The sequence below is a fragment of the Carassius gibelio genome, chromosome B22 (genome assembly GCF_023724105.1).
Source record: "Carassius gibelio isolate Cgi1373 ecotype wild population from Czech Republic chromosome B22, carGib1.2-hapl.c, whole genome shotgun sequence".
Taxonomy (NCBI): Eukaryota; Metazoa; Chordata; class Actinopteri; order Cypriniformes; family Cyprinidae; genus Carassius; species Carassius gibelio.
This window is the reverse complement of record NC_068417.1, coordinates 34,771,776-34,786,496: the sequence shown is the minus strand read 5'-3', so window position 1 is coordinate 34,786,496 and position 14,721 is coordinate 34,771,776. Positions and strand designations below refer to the sequence as shown.

General features: G+C 36.8%; 2 protein-coding genes across 7 annotated transcripts in view; one reads left to right on the top strand and one right to left on the bottom strand.

Annotated features, from left to right (window-relative positions):
* LOC127987351 (NACHT, LRR and PYD domains-containing protein 12-like) overlaps window positions 1–14,721 on the top strand; it is a 795,441-nt gene that overhangs the window by 218,424 nt on the left and 562,296 nt on the right. For 4 of the 6 annotated variants that reach the window (XR_008161173.1, XM_052589641.1, XM_052589640.1 and 1 more), the window contains exons 12-13: window positions 8,231–8,404; window positions 10,550–10,723. Coding sequence is in view for 5 of the 6 variants with exons in the window: in XM_052589641.1 (XP_052445601.1) it covers window positions 8,231–8,404; window positions 10,550–10,723 (348 nt within the window). In the remaining variant the exon portion in view is untranslated. Of the gene's footprint in view, window positions 1–8,230; window positions 8,405–10,549; window positions 10,724–10,807; window positions 11,586–14,721 lie in introns of those variants that run through there. The other 2 variants (XM_052589642.1, XM_052589644.1) reach the window with 2 other exon arrangements.
* LOC127987357 (uncharacterized) overlaps window positions 1–14,721 on the bottom strand; it is a 173,566-nt gene that overhangs the window by 78,381 nt on the left and 80,464 nt on the right. The window lies entirely within an intron of this gene.

The following is a 14,721-nucleotide window of genomic DNA, read 5'->3' as shown; positions in this document are numbered from 1 at the left end:
GCTAGGGTGTTGATATGCAGTTGCTAGGGCGAAACTACTGGTTTCGTCTGGTCAGAGGAGAACTGGCCCCCCAACTGAGCCTGGTTCCTCCCAAGGTTTTTTCTCCATTCTGTCACCGATGGAGTTTCAGTTCCTTGCCGTCGTCGCCTCTGGCTTGCTTAGTTGGGGTCACTTCATCTACAGCGATATCGTTGACTTGATTGCAAATGAATGCACAGACACTATTTAAACTGAACAGAGATGACATCACTGAATTCAATGATGAACTGCCTTTAACTGTCATTTTGCGTTATTGACACACTGTTTTCCTAATGAATGTTGTTCAGTTGCTTTGACGCAATGTATTTTGTTTAAAGCGCTATATAAATAAAGTTGATTTGACTTGACCTGAGGTGTTTGTTACGCAGATGCTAGTTGTCACAGAGATCTTAGCCTGATTAAGCACTTAGCCAATCACTTTTAGCATGGAGCTATTCACTACTAGCATGACTAATATGTTGGAATTCCTGTTTACTAGCATAGGTCAGAAGAACCAACTCCCATGTCTGTATGATGTTCTGATGCAAAGATATAAGACTTACTAAATGGTTGCTAGGGTACTCTGTTTGGTTGCTAGGGAGTGGCTTGGCAGCTGCCAATGATGATACTCCAAAGGCTGCTTGCCAGTATGAATGATATAAACCAACCCCCTTGCCTTTATGACATTCTGATTTGAAGATATACCTCTATGCTTTGTATTTATTTCAGGTTTATTTAACAGGGACAATGCACACTAATAATACATAAATGTACAGTGTGCCCAAAGGCTATTTTTCATCTGCTGTCCCTGGACAGATCTTAAGATTGTTGGGTTACTAAGGTCTTCTAAATGGTTGCTAGGGCGTGGCTATGAAGTGTTTAAGGTGATCTGTGATTGGCCGTTACACACTGTTTCAAGGGTGATCCCTCACCATAGTATGTCTATGGGGCAACTTTGGGGCGCTCTTATACCCCAATGCGGGGTATGTTCTCACACAGCCTGATAGCCTCTCTAAACGTGGTGATTCACATGTTTCGGCGAAATTCTCTCTCTGAGCTACGATCCGTCAAATTTGGCTGCAATGCATTGTCATGGGATTTTTCGCCCGGTGTACGAACGTCGTACGCCCGATCGCTTATAAAAGTCAGCACACCATTCCCGTATAGGATGCCTGTCTCGTTGGCCTGTGACAAAAACTGCGGGACAAGTTATGTGCCGAAATTTGTATGGATCTATAAAATAATAAGTATGTGAGATAATAATAGTGATGCTTTGCCTCTGGCAAGCACCACTATTAAGCATATTTTACAAAATATAATACTTTCAGGGCTAAATAAATAATAATAAAAAACACCAAAAACCACAAAAAAACATAAATCTTTAGTTTTTATTTTATTGAAGACAGTAATATGACATTTATTGAAAAAACAAATGGGATCACACCTGAGACCTTCGAAGGACAAATTAAGGGCTGCTTTGTGAAGGATGCTTGAGGGTCAAAATAAATGTAATGAACAAATAAAATTAATTACATCTAATTAATTGCAATATTTTGATGTTTTTAATATCACAGCTACAGTGACTGCTAGAATCTGGAAGTGCTTCTCTCATTACTGCAGAACAGTATTAGAGTACAATCAGGATAAAGACACGAGTCTCTCAGAGATTTCAGACAAAGGAATATTGAATGTAACTTCTACAGGGATATAGAAATGTATAGAAAAATATGAGGTGGCAAGAATGGCCTTTTATCTCACACTCGAGGTTAAAGACTCACCAGTATGTGACAGTGACGTGATATACAGCCAAGTATGGTGACCCATACTCAGAATTTGTGCTCTGCATTTAACCCATCGAAAGTGCACACACACAGCAGTGAACACACACACACACACACACACACACACCGTGAACACACACCCGGAGCAGTGGGCAGCCATTTATGGGGGTTGGGGGTTCAGTGCCTTGCTCAAGTGCACCTCAGTCTTGGTATTGTCGGCGTGAGACTCAAACTCATAACCTTAGGATTAGGAGTCAAATGCTCTAACCATTAGGCCTTGTATGGGGCAAAAGGGCCACAATATTGATACAAATATTTCAACTAAAGTAATACGTTTTGCATATTATCTAAGTTAATTGTCAACCCCTTCAATGTTTGTACCATAATCTGCTTTGATACAATAATTTACTTTTATTAACAGTAAACTGCAAAATGGATTTATACAACAAAAATGCAGGAATATTTCATTATAAAGGAAAATATTGTGAAAGATTCTTACACTGCTTAAAGATCTCATAGTAACTTAATATGACATTACAGCATCTTAATTAAAAGACTGATTATATTTTGTAAGTGATATATTTTTAAATATGATGTTTCATTAAAAATATGGTGATTCTCTTTTTACCTCAAATATCATCCTTTTCATATTTTTCAGTTACTGAAAATCTGTTGATTTAATTACTTTGAAAACAAAACTGAAAACATTAACAAGACATTTGTTTCAAATAAAAGCCTGTAATTTTAATGATTTTCATTTGTTCACAAGTCTGTAATAATTTTAATAATTTCCATTATAGAGTCCATCTTTAACCCAATTGTAAACTACTACACACCAGTCACAAAATATAATTATCCAATAAAATTAGTATAATTATATATCAGTATTAATGTATGTTTATAAATACAATTATATACCATTAAAAAACAAAAGTGTATAAGTATAATCCAAAACAAAAAATATATATAAATAAATACAAAAATACAAATTGGCAAATCTTTCTCCAATCCATGAATAACAGATTTACATGAACTCAGTGACATAAAGACTAGAATATTTCAATCTGTTTGAAGAGTATTTATATAAGAGGAAACAACATTTATAAATGCTACTTTCCCTAATTCAGTGTAAAAAAGAAAAGTGATGTCTATTTTCCAAATACACCTGCCCTCTTAACCTCCCCACAATCTTAAACACAAGAGTAATATGTCATAGTTACTGTAATGTTATTCTTTAATATATTTTATTTATTGGGTTTTTAACAGTTACAATTACAATACAATAAACTCTTCCCATCCCTCCCCTCCCTCCCACAGCTTAAGAAAAAAGAAAACACAAAAAAAAGAAAAAAGGGATTAAAAATAATAATAATAATAATAATAGTATATTAATAATAATAATGAAAATCTTGAGACAAGACACATTCTAGATTTCCCAGCATTGACAGCAAAGGAACCAAGTATTCCACATTCCCTAGAAGAATTGGCACATCTTCATAAAATACATAGATCACACATTATAAGCTAGTCCAGAAAACAAGAGAACTGACACGCACACAAAAATAAAATAATAATAATAATATAGTGCTTTAACAGAAACAGATATTTATAAAGGACCGGCATGCACATATAAAAAAAAATAAAAAAAAATAAATAAACACAGAAGGATGATAAAACAAATTGAGGCAGGTTACTCCATTTTAGAGGCAGGGGAGCTCTTTAAAATATCGTATAAAGGGGGACCATATATCTTGAAACTTACGTTTCGAACCCCGTATCATGTATTTAATCTTTTCAAGTTGAATGTAAGACATCACTTCTTTCAACCAGCTGCTATGTGTTGGAGGGTCTGTCCTTTTCCACTGAAATAATATTAAACGCCTTGCCAGTAATGTAGTGAAGGCGATAACAGAACAAATATCTTTCCTAAGTTCTAAAGCCTCGGGAGCAACACCAAAAATGCACATTAAGGGATCAGGGTCAATTTGGATGTCATACTTATTTTTATATGATTCAAAAATCTTTCTCCAAAGCTCCTCCAACCCAGGACAAAGCCAGAACATGTGGGCAGTTGTGGCAGGCGATTGTGAGCATCTATTGCATACAGAGCTGACATTCGGGTAAATCTTAGCTAGTTTGGAATTGGTGAAATGAAGCCTATGAAGAACCTTAAATTGAACTAAGCCATGTCTCGCACAGGGTGAGGAAGAGTGCACATGGTTTAAAACATCCTCCCATTCTCCATCTGTAATTTCTCTCCTTAAATCACTTTGCCAACCTTTGCGGGTATCTTCCAAGCTCTGTGGGTCTATAGAAGTTATAATAGAGTATATGCTAGAAATTAGACCTCTACTATGCCATTTCAGATCAAGCAATGTATCCATAGGCAAGGCAGGGGGTAATCATGGAAAGGAGACAAAAACCTTCTTGATGAAACTCCAAATCTGCAAGAATCTAAAAAAGTGGGAACTTGGTAAGGCAAAATTACGTACAAGCTCTTCAAAAGAGCAAAAAGTATTATCAATATATATAAGTCTATTAGAAGCCTAATCCCCTTCTCTTCCCAGAAACAAAAAGCAGAGTCCACATAGGATGGTGGGAATAGACAATAAGAGACCATAGGACCTAGAATGGAAGCTGATTGCAAACCAAAATGTCTTCTAAATTGGGCCCAAATTTTTAAAGTAAGAGTCAGTACAGGATTGGGGGTGGAATTATAATTTTTCCCCACCAGGGGGAGAGAAGAGCAAATTAGAGAACTAAGTTTGAAGTTAGCACATGATTGTTCCATTTGCACCCATAAAGGGGTATTTTGAGGATCTACACTAGGTAGCCAATAGATTATTTTTTGAACGTTGCTTGCCCAATAATAAAATAACGGATTAGGTAGCGCCATCCCTCCCTGAGATTTTAATCTCTGCAAAAAAGTCTTCCTAATGCGAGGGGTCTTATTCCCCCACAGGAAGGAGGTGATTAGACTGTCCAGTTTAGTAAAAAAAAAAAATCTTCCTGATAAAAACAGGTATATTCGAAAATAAGTGAGTGATCAGGAAAAACTCGCTCTTACTCATGTTAAGCTTATAGCCAGATAACTTTCCAAACTCCTTTATTAGTGAAATAATTTGAGGTATTGAGGAGGTTGGGTTTGATGCATACAATAAGACGTCATCTGCATATAATGAAATTTTATGCTCTGTACCATGTCGTGTAATACCTTTAAAATTTACTGACTGACTGAGCGCAACAGCCAGGGGCTCAATTGATAGGGTGAATAAGAAGGGAGAGAGAGGGCACCCTTGTCTGGTGCCCCGGTACAAAGGGAAGTATTCAGAGTATACATTATTTGTGCACACTGAAGCAATCAGGGAGGTATATAATAATCTAATCCATGAGATTAACTCTGTAGGAAACCCAAACCGTTTAAGGGTGTTAAATAGGTATTCCCACTCTACCCTGTCAAAGGCCTTTTCAGCGTCGAGAGAGATTACTGCTTCAAGTTCGCCTGGGGGGGAATTTGTGTACATTATATTATATAGTCGTCGTAAATTATTAAATGGGTTACGGCCTCGAACGAATCCTGTTTGGTTAGTCGAAATTATAGTCGGAATAATGGGTTCAAGGCGCAGCGCAAGAATTTTGGACAAAACTTTAAAATCTGCATTCAGAAGTGAGATTGGCCTGTATGATTCTCAACGAGTGGGATCCTTACCCTCCTTTGGGATAAGAGAAATTGAGGCTTGCGTAAGCGTTGGGGGAAGAGTTCCTGTATCGAACAACTCATTATAAACAGCCACAAGAATCGGGCCCAGCAAGGATGCAAACTTCTTATAAAATTCTATCGGGAATCCATCTGGTCCCGGAGCTTTGCTGCTCTGCATTGCTGCAATAGCCTGCGCAACTTCTGCTGCAGTCACAGGCCTGCTTAGGTCGGAGTAAAGGTCAGAATTAATAGTTGGTAAATCTATTTTCTTAAAGAAGGAATCTAAAATTGCAGAATCATTCGGATACTCTGAAGTGTATAGGGTAGAATAAAAATTAACAAAACTGTCATTAATTTCTTTAAGATTATGTACCATGGATCCAGATGGGGCCTTAATATGAGTTATCATTTTGGAATTATTTAATTGACGAGATTGAAGAGCTAATAATTTACTGGCTTTATCCCCAAATTCATAAAATGCATGTCGCGTTTTTAACAACCTCTTCTCTTCATGTGCATTTGACAGGAAGCTATACTCGGACTGAAGACTTACTCTTTCTTTGTATAAGCGAAGGCAGGGAGAGATGGCGTACTGTTCATCTAACCTGCTAATAGCTTCTGAAATATTTCTGAGTTTAGAGAGTTCTTTCTTTTTAGCATAAGAGGAGAAAGAGATTATTTTGCCCCGCAAATACGCTTTCAATGCCAAAAGGGCATTGAAATGAGACAATGCCCTGACAGATGAGACAAAGGGCATAATACTCTTATCCACTAAGAAAAAATCAATGCGACTATATGATTGATGAACAGGAGAGAAAAAGGAGAATGTTCTGGAGGAAGGGAAAATAAATCTCCAGGGGTCTAATAGTCCAAATTGGTCACAGAAATGTTTAATGTTTGTAGCTGCCTTAGAAGGCTGTATGACTCTAGAAGAGGATCTATCCAGCGAAGTGTTCAAAACACAGTTAAAGTCCCCTCCTATAATTAAAGCATAATCATCAGCAGATGGAATAGATGTGAAGACTTTGCTGAAAAAATTACTGTCATCAAAGTTTGGGGCATAAATGTTAACAAGGATAACTTGCCTGTCGAGCAGGCGGCCTGTGACGATAACATAGCGACCCAAGTAGTCACTAATAACCTTTTTGCTGGTGAAAGATATGTTCTTCTTGATAAGAATAGCAGTACCTCTGCCTTTTGCATTAAAGCTCGAATGGAATACCTGTCCTCCCCAACTCCGCCTAAGTTTAATTACATCTGAATTAAGAATATGTTTCTTGTAGAAAAGCAATGTCTGTGTTTAATTGTCGTAAGTGACAAAATATCTTATTTATTTTAATGACATTGTTCATGCCTTTCACGTTCCATGTTATAAAATTTATATCACATTTATTAACGCTGGTCATGCTATAAAAAAAGTATTGGTAAATGAAGTCAAATCTAGTGAATCTGCCACAACACAACACATGAGCACCTTGACTCCGAACAGCGTATGGTAAGAAAAAAAAAAAAAATAATAATAATAAAAAAATAAAAGGAGAATTCAAATTCCCCTCCCACCTTCAAACAACGACCATCTGCTGGTATACTAAGAACCATAACTCACCAGCCCGTGTTTGATCCGTAGACGCGCAGGGAAAAGAAGGCCGAATTCAATTCCCGCTCCTCTGAGTACAGCCTTTAGCTGGTTAGATGCCGCTCTCCGCTTTGCAACATCAGCGCTTACATTTGGGTAGAAGTGTAAACGCAATCCTTTGTATAACACCTGTCCCTTTTCTCGTGCCAAACGGAGAATCAATTCCCTCATCTGGTAGTGATGCAATCGCACGATGAACGGCCTGGGGGCTTGATTAGCTTTCGGCGGGGGAGCTAGAGAGCGGTCAGCCCTGTCCACTTCCGGCTTTTTGGCGAAACTCTGTTCACCGAATACCTCGAGAACCAGTGCTTCAATAAATGCAGAAGGATGAGAGCCCTCGGGGATACCGATCACATGAATATTGTTCCTCCTGGATCGATTTTCCAAGTCATCGAGTTTGGCCCTCAGTTTTTCGTTATCTTTCGATAGCGCTGAGCAGGTAGATTGCAGGACATTAACGCGACCATCCACGTCAGTAAGAGATTCTTCCACATCCTTCAGTTTCTGTTCTTGCTCTAATAATGAAGTTTTCACCGCAGAGATAGATGATTTTAAGCTCTGCAAGGATCTCCACTCTGAGCGCCGCTACCTCAGATCTAATCCCGCCAAGGAGTTCCCTGATATCCCCCTGACTCGAGGCGGCCCCGTCCACACTCTGAATTTCGCCAGCAACCTCAGTAATATCGGCCATCTTTTTAGTGTTGTTTCTCGGCATGTTTCCTACTGAGGGTCGTGAATAGTATTTCAAACGATGTCACCGAAGAAGTGCTGAATAAGTCGATAATTAAACAAGAAACGTGCGGAGCAGAGAACTTTTACGACTTCTCACGCCGCCTTTTTACCGGAAGTCCGTAATGTTATTCTTAATATTTTAACATTATTGCATGTATAACACTACAAAAGGTTTGGAGAATGATAATGATAAACTAGTTCAGTATCAGGAATCATGTGAGTAGAGTTAGCTTGTGCTTTTGCTGGTAAGTTAAAATCTCTATAGCTGGTGTGTAGAAAAAGTAGTGCTCATACAAACACACACACACTCACACTAAAACTTAAACACAGTCTCAGAGATCATTCATGTTCTTCTCTCTGCAGGCTGATTGGCTGCAGTATTGGAGAGGAAGGCTGTGCTGCTCTGATTTCAGCTCTGAGATCAAACCCCTCACACCTGACAGAACTGGATCTGAGTGATAATACACCAGGAGACTCAGGAGTGAAGCTGCTCTCTGCTCTACTGGAGGATCCACACTGTAAACTGAAGAAACTATGGTGAGTGTTATTATATTACTGAACACAACAAACTGTGTGAAAATACTGCCAAACAAAAACATTTCATGTTAAAGGGATATTTCACACAAAAATGAAAATGATGTCATCACTTTACTTTTCTTAAAGGCATTTCAAAACAGTATGACTTTATTTCTGGAAAATATTTCTCAAGATATTTTGAGAAATGTTTTTGTCCACTCAATGGAAAGCAATGGTGCCCAAACTTTGGTTACCAACAATATTAAAAATATCATGTTTTGTGTTTCACAGAAGAAAGAAGCTCATACAGGTTAGGAACAACATGGAGGGAAGAAAATTATGACCGTTTATATTGTAGGGTGAACAAATTATTTAAACATCAAAATGTAAATTTTCAAATACAATGATTATACTGAATGTGCCCAAAACATTTGAATGTTTGTATATACACTTTTAGACCACTGAACAACAAAGTACATAAGTGTGAGCCAAAATTATATAAATTTGCAGTAATTAATTGGAAGTAGCTTCACATATAAAGTACTATATATATATATATATGCTGCTTATAGAATTACAGTGTAATGAAAATTGTCCTTTAAATTAAAATACTGGCAGCACATTTGCCTGTAGTTTACTTTAATTTTACAGCTCTTTGGAGACTTTACATTGTTAATGTAATACACTAAATTAAAGATACAGATACATAATTACAAAAATGACAGACTGACCATCTTTCTTTAATCCATAAATAACAGATTTACATGTGCTCATTGCAATATTTTGATGGAGCCTTGTATAAAACCAGCACTGTAGTGTTTTTCTACATACTGTAGCACCAAGTCTTGAACATTTTATTCTGTTTGAGGAGTATTTATATAAGAAGAACAGCATTAATAAATGCTACTTTTTCTGCTGTCAGGTCTGCAGCTCTCACTCTTAGATTCATCTTTGAGCAACTGATGTTATGTATTTATTATCTCTGAACTGGAGTCTTATTGTTAAATTATGTAGTTAGTATGATACATTCTTACTTGACAAATAAAACATTAGATTTAATTTATTCTGATCTCTTCTGAACTCATCATGACTAGTAGATCATGTGGAAGCTGATGTTTCCTCAAATCTGTGTCCAGGACAGAACAGACTAAAGGCTCATAGATGAATGGAGCAGCAGGAACATCATCAGAGACCTTTTGATTTCTGTCTATCACTGACTTAGCAAGTTGTGCTGAATTGACTAACAAACTACATTTTTGTTCTGAGCAAGCAGTAGATGAGTGATTTAAATATATAAGTTAACCTTCTTATGAAGGTATAAGTTAACCTTGTAGTGAATCTGACTAAGTTCAGACCGGAGAGTTTATAAAAGTGAGATCCATGACCTCCGGTCGGCGTGAGACTCAAATGTGACAACGGGTCCCTGATGAATCAATAACTGAAAGTATCCACCTTATCCTTCAACGCAGAAGTAAGTGATGAGTGAGACTTCTAGTTCATTAGCTGCTATAGGGAAATAATGAGAAGAATTACAAAGCGCAGTAAACGGTAAAACTGTTTGCACCACAAACCAATGTGTTCATAATTAAGATAATACATTAAAATAATATGGTAAGACACACCAATTTGTAATATCAAGCAGCAGAACAAGCTGTTTTGTACAGTTAAAAATAGCTGGAAGGAACTGAGACCAGAAGTAAGAGCCATAAGACTTACAAATGAAAAGGATGTCCAGAATAATAAAATGCCTAAATTAATTTTATCCAATATTTGTGATTAGTTACTAATTAGAAACACATTCTAAATTTAATAATAATCACTTGAAAATTAGAGTCAGATTAAACATAGAGCTACAATAATATTTAAACTCAATCCAAATTGAGTTAACTGAACCGCAAGTAAAATATATGTCATAGTTATACTAAAAAGTTACTCTTATTTTAACATTATCACCTATATGATATAAAAAACTAGTCCAGCATCACAATCATGAATCATGTGGGTATAGTGCATTTAAATTAATGTTTTGGCTGCTGGCAAGTTAAAATCTCTATAGCAGTGATCCTGGTGTGTAGAAAAAGTAGAGCTCATACAAACACACACAAACTCTTACTCTAAATCTTAAACACAGTCTCAGAGATCATTCATGTTCTTCTCTCTCTGCAGGCTGAGGGGCTGCAGTATTGGAGAGGAAGGCTGTGCTTCTCTGATTTCAGCTCTGAGATCAAACCCCTCACACCCGACAGAACTGGATCTGAGACTTAATACACCAGGAGACTCAGGAGTGAAGCTGCTCTCTGCTCTACTGGAGGATCCACACTGTAAACTGAAGAAACTACTGTAAGTTATTGAGTCAATGCTTTCATTTATCATCTTGTATTAAAGCAGATCTTAGTGTATTTTATCGTTCTCTTTATTGTACAGTATTTGACAGTGGAAACTCCACGAGCTCCAAACAACTGAATCAAAACAACACGTCCTGAACAAGACTGTCACCTGGACATTAACCCTCTGGGGTCGAAGCATCAGTGCGGTCTGTGTAATATTTTCTTGATGACCGTGAACAGAACTAAAAATACTTTGATCATTTTTGATCGTACAGATAAGAATAAGGTATTGTTTTAAACCGCACAGGGTTTACTTTTATTGTTTATTCACAATAATAATAATAAAAATAATAATAATCAAATAAAAAGACATGCTGGCTATTAACAATCAAATGAAATAACTATCAACTAAACTCATAGATGGATTGTGAATAAATGTTATGTTTAAATAAAACATTGTAATATAGAAATATTTAATGATTGCAAAAATGAAATAATATACTTTTTGTAATGTGGTGTTTGGGTTTTGTTTCATGTTATTGTTTTCATGTCTCTTATTTTGTAGTTTGTTTCTTGCTGTGTGTCATACTTCTCTTCCCCTCATGTATCTCTGCCTTGTGGATGTGTCGTGTTCTGATTGATTCATTGTCTTGTCATGTGATTATCAGTTCTGTTTGCTCATTGGTTTGTTCATTGTCTGCTATAAGTAGTCATGTTTTGGCCACTGTCCCTTGTCATGTATTAATGTTGTATCCTGCTGTTGGTGAGTCTAGTCTGTTCATGTCTAGTCTAGTCAAGTCTGTTCAAGTCAAGTCTTTGTTTATTGTTTGGACTTTGGATCACTCTGTAAATAAACTGCACTTGGGTTCTCACAACGCTCACCTTCATTGGACTCGTTACACTTTTTTAAATATGAAACTACAACTGCCAGTAGGTGGCAGCAAGTGACTGTTTAATGAGTGAGTTGAATCAACTGAGTCGTTAAAAAATCTGATTCAACTAACTTTGCAACGATTCAGGGGTTTTGCTGTTTGTTCTCATTTCTTTCTGATGGAGCAAAAACTGACTTTTGTGTCTGAAAATCAGGGTATCTTCCAATAATTAGTATTTTTTTTTTATACTGAAATCTGAAAAATATTTACCTTGATTACCTTGAACACATCAATAAGTGACGTGACATTCGGCCAAGTATGGTGACCCATACTCAGAATTTGTGCTCTGCATTTAACCCATCCGAAGTGCACACACACAGAGCAGTGAACACACACACACACTGTGAAAACACACCCGGAGCAGTGGGCAGCCATTTATGCTGCGGCGCCCAGGGAGCAGTTGGGGGTTCAATGCCTTGCTCAAGGGCACCGAAGTCGTGGTATTGAAGGTGGAGAGAGAACTATACATGCACTCCCCCCACCCACAATTCCTGCCGGCCCGGGACTCGAACTCACAACCTTTCGATTGGGAGTCTGACTCTCTAACCATTAGATCTCTTTCTCTTCATTAAACAGCCAGATTATGAATGGCTTAACTGTACTGAGGCAGAGCCTTTGTTGCTTTGGCACACGGTCTGATCAATAGCTAACTATCAAAATCTGTGTAGCAAAGCTGTGCAACACTGCAGAGCGGGGAGAATGTAAAGGCTGACTATAATAATTGGTAAATGCATTGTTGTCTTTAATAATGTTTTTTTTTTTTTTTTTAAAGACAGGAACGATTAATGTGTGTTGTGCACAGACCAACGGCCAAGGCAAGGACTTTCCTTAAATATATTAAATCTCAGTTTGTTTTTCCACCAAACCCTAACAGATCTGATTGTGAGAGTGCAATGTTTGTATTTGAAAACTGCGTGTGACAGCATGAGCATGCTGATCATGATTTTGATTGTAAAATGACTGTAATACTGTGTCCAAAGTGAAAGAGCTCTGTCTGGAGGTCTGGGGTTTCATGAGACAGCAGCTACCAATCTCTACTCATCACCTTTCACTCCCTCTCAAGGATTTGACAGAGTTAGAGAAACCAGAGCGGATCATTCAACTAAAGATGCCAGACGTGTGATGGTCATTTTAGAGTTATTTATATTTATTTTACTTGATTTTTATTTGTTTATTTTGAGAAAAGAACGTTTTTCATTCAACAACCATCTACCAGGTGAATGCTGTTTTTAATGTTTTCTAGCAGGAAAACTACATCACCACGACATTTATTTGTAACCTATCCATGTTTTGTGCGAATATGTCCCTGACACTCTTTTCTCTTTCTGAATGAGTTTCATTTTCTCTATAAAAACATACAGCATATACAATGTTTTGAGTAGATATATAGAAGTGTTTTATAGTCGTGTGTCAGAAGAAAAATACAAATTAAGGCTTTGTTATGTCAAGTTCACGCGTCAACTGAATTTGTACCCACATGGAAAGAACCTATATGTGGATATATGCGCATATATGAAACCTATATGCAGTGTATATGCACATATATGATAATATATGTGCTGCATATATGCGTATATATGCCACATATAGGCAAAATTGAGGTGCATATATTTGCATATACAGGATATAAGCCCTATACATACAAGATATGTCTTCTATATACATACAAGATATGTCTGCTAATGGCAGGATCTGGTCATTTTGTAGCTCATATCCACTGATCTATAATATAGATCAGTGCTCATATCTCATTTTTGAGATAACTCATATTTTCTATTATCAAGGCAAAAAGAATTAACGAAAAAAAATATGCAAGAACTTATGTATGTGCGAACACGTGAAATTGGTATCACATGTAATTGGCATGTTATGGAATTTAACTATGGCAATATATTAAGATGATATACAGAGCCGGACAGTAACGGAGTACATTTACTTGAGTACAGTACTTAAGTACAATTTTGAGGGATCTGTACTTTACTCGAGTATCATTTTTGGGGAGTACTCATGACTTTAGTCAACTACATTTGAGAGGCAAATATTGTACTCTTTACTCCGCTACATTTCTATCCATGACCGTAAGTACCCGTTACTTCTTCGGCCCCGTCCAAACGGAGACGGACACCCGATCTTTTTTTCCCTTGTCTCAAGAAATATCCCCAATAGTATGTTCCTGCACAACTGTAGGCTGCAGATTCAGGACCGCAGATCTAGGACCGCAGTTCTAGGACCCGTTTTTCGTGACAGCGCCACCTACCGTACTGGACAATATAGCGATGGCTGCAGTTTCAGGACCGCAGTTCTAGTACACCGTTGGTTTAGTTTGCAGTCACGTTACATGGGATATAGCATCAATATATTAATCTCAGTAGTATTTGTTTTTCAATGTTATTTTTGATTCAAAATGCAGCAGAGGTTAATTACGAAGTGTGCTTTAAGTCACAATTTTACATTTAAACATGAATTTATGTAGTACCCTAACCGCCTGGTTAGGGGAGATATACAGTCAATAAAAGACACAGGACACGGAGCTGCTGCAATATCTTCTGAGTCTCTGTATTGTCTCCCATTAATGCAAATAATTCTTCATTCTCATATGTCATATAAAACGTATAACAACATATCTCTTTTAGAGAAAAACACAATATATGGAAAAAATATATAGAATTACTCACAGCTTCTCAACAGGTACGGTTTCCATCAATTAAACAAATAATTTCAATAGAAACTTGAATTACACATTAATACTACTACGTACTCAGGGTTTCTGCAGGTATCTTTAAATTAAATTTAATGCCTTTTTAATGTCTTTTTAATGCCATTTTGAAAATTTTTAATGCCATACACGACCCATGACTAACCACGGATATTTTATATCCGGATAATCATTTTATTTTAAATAGACATGTCGCAAATTATTAATTGCAACCTTATTATTAATTTGATGATGACGCAATCATGAAATTATATAACTCAGAACTGAATTAGAAATGGCTCAGGAGGCAGCTTAATTAATTGTCAATTTATTTGGAAATATTTCAAAATTAGCAAAAAGAGAATTATTGTATTTATAATTTTA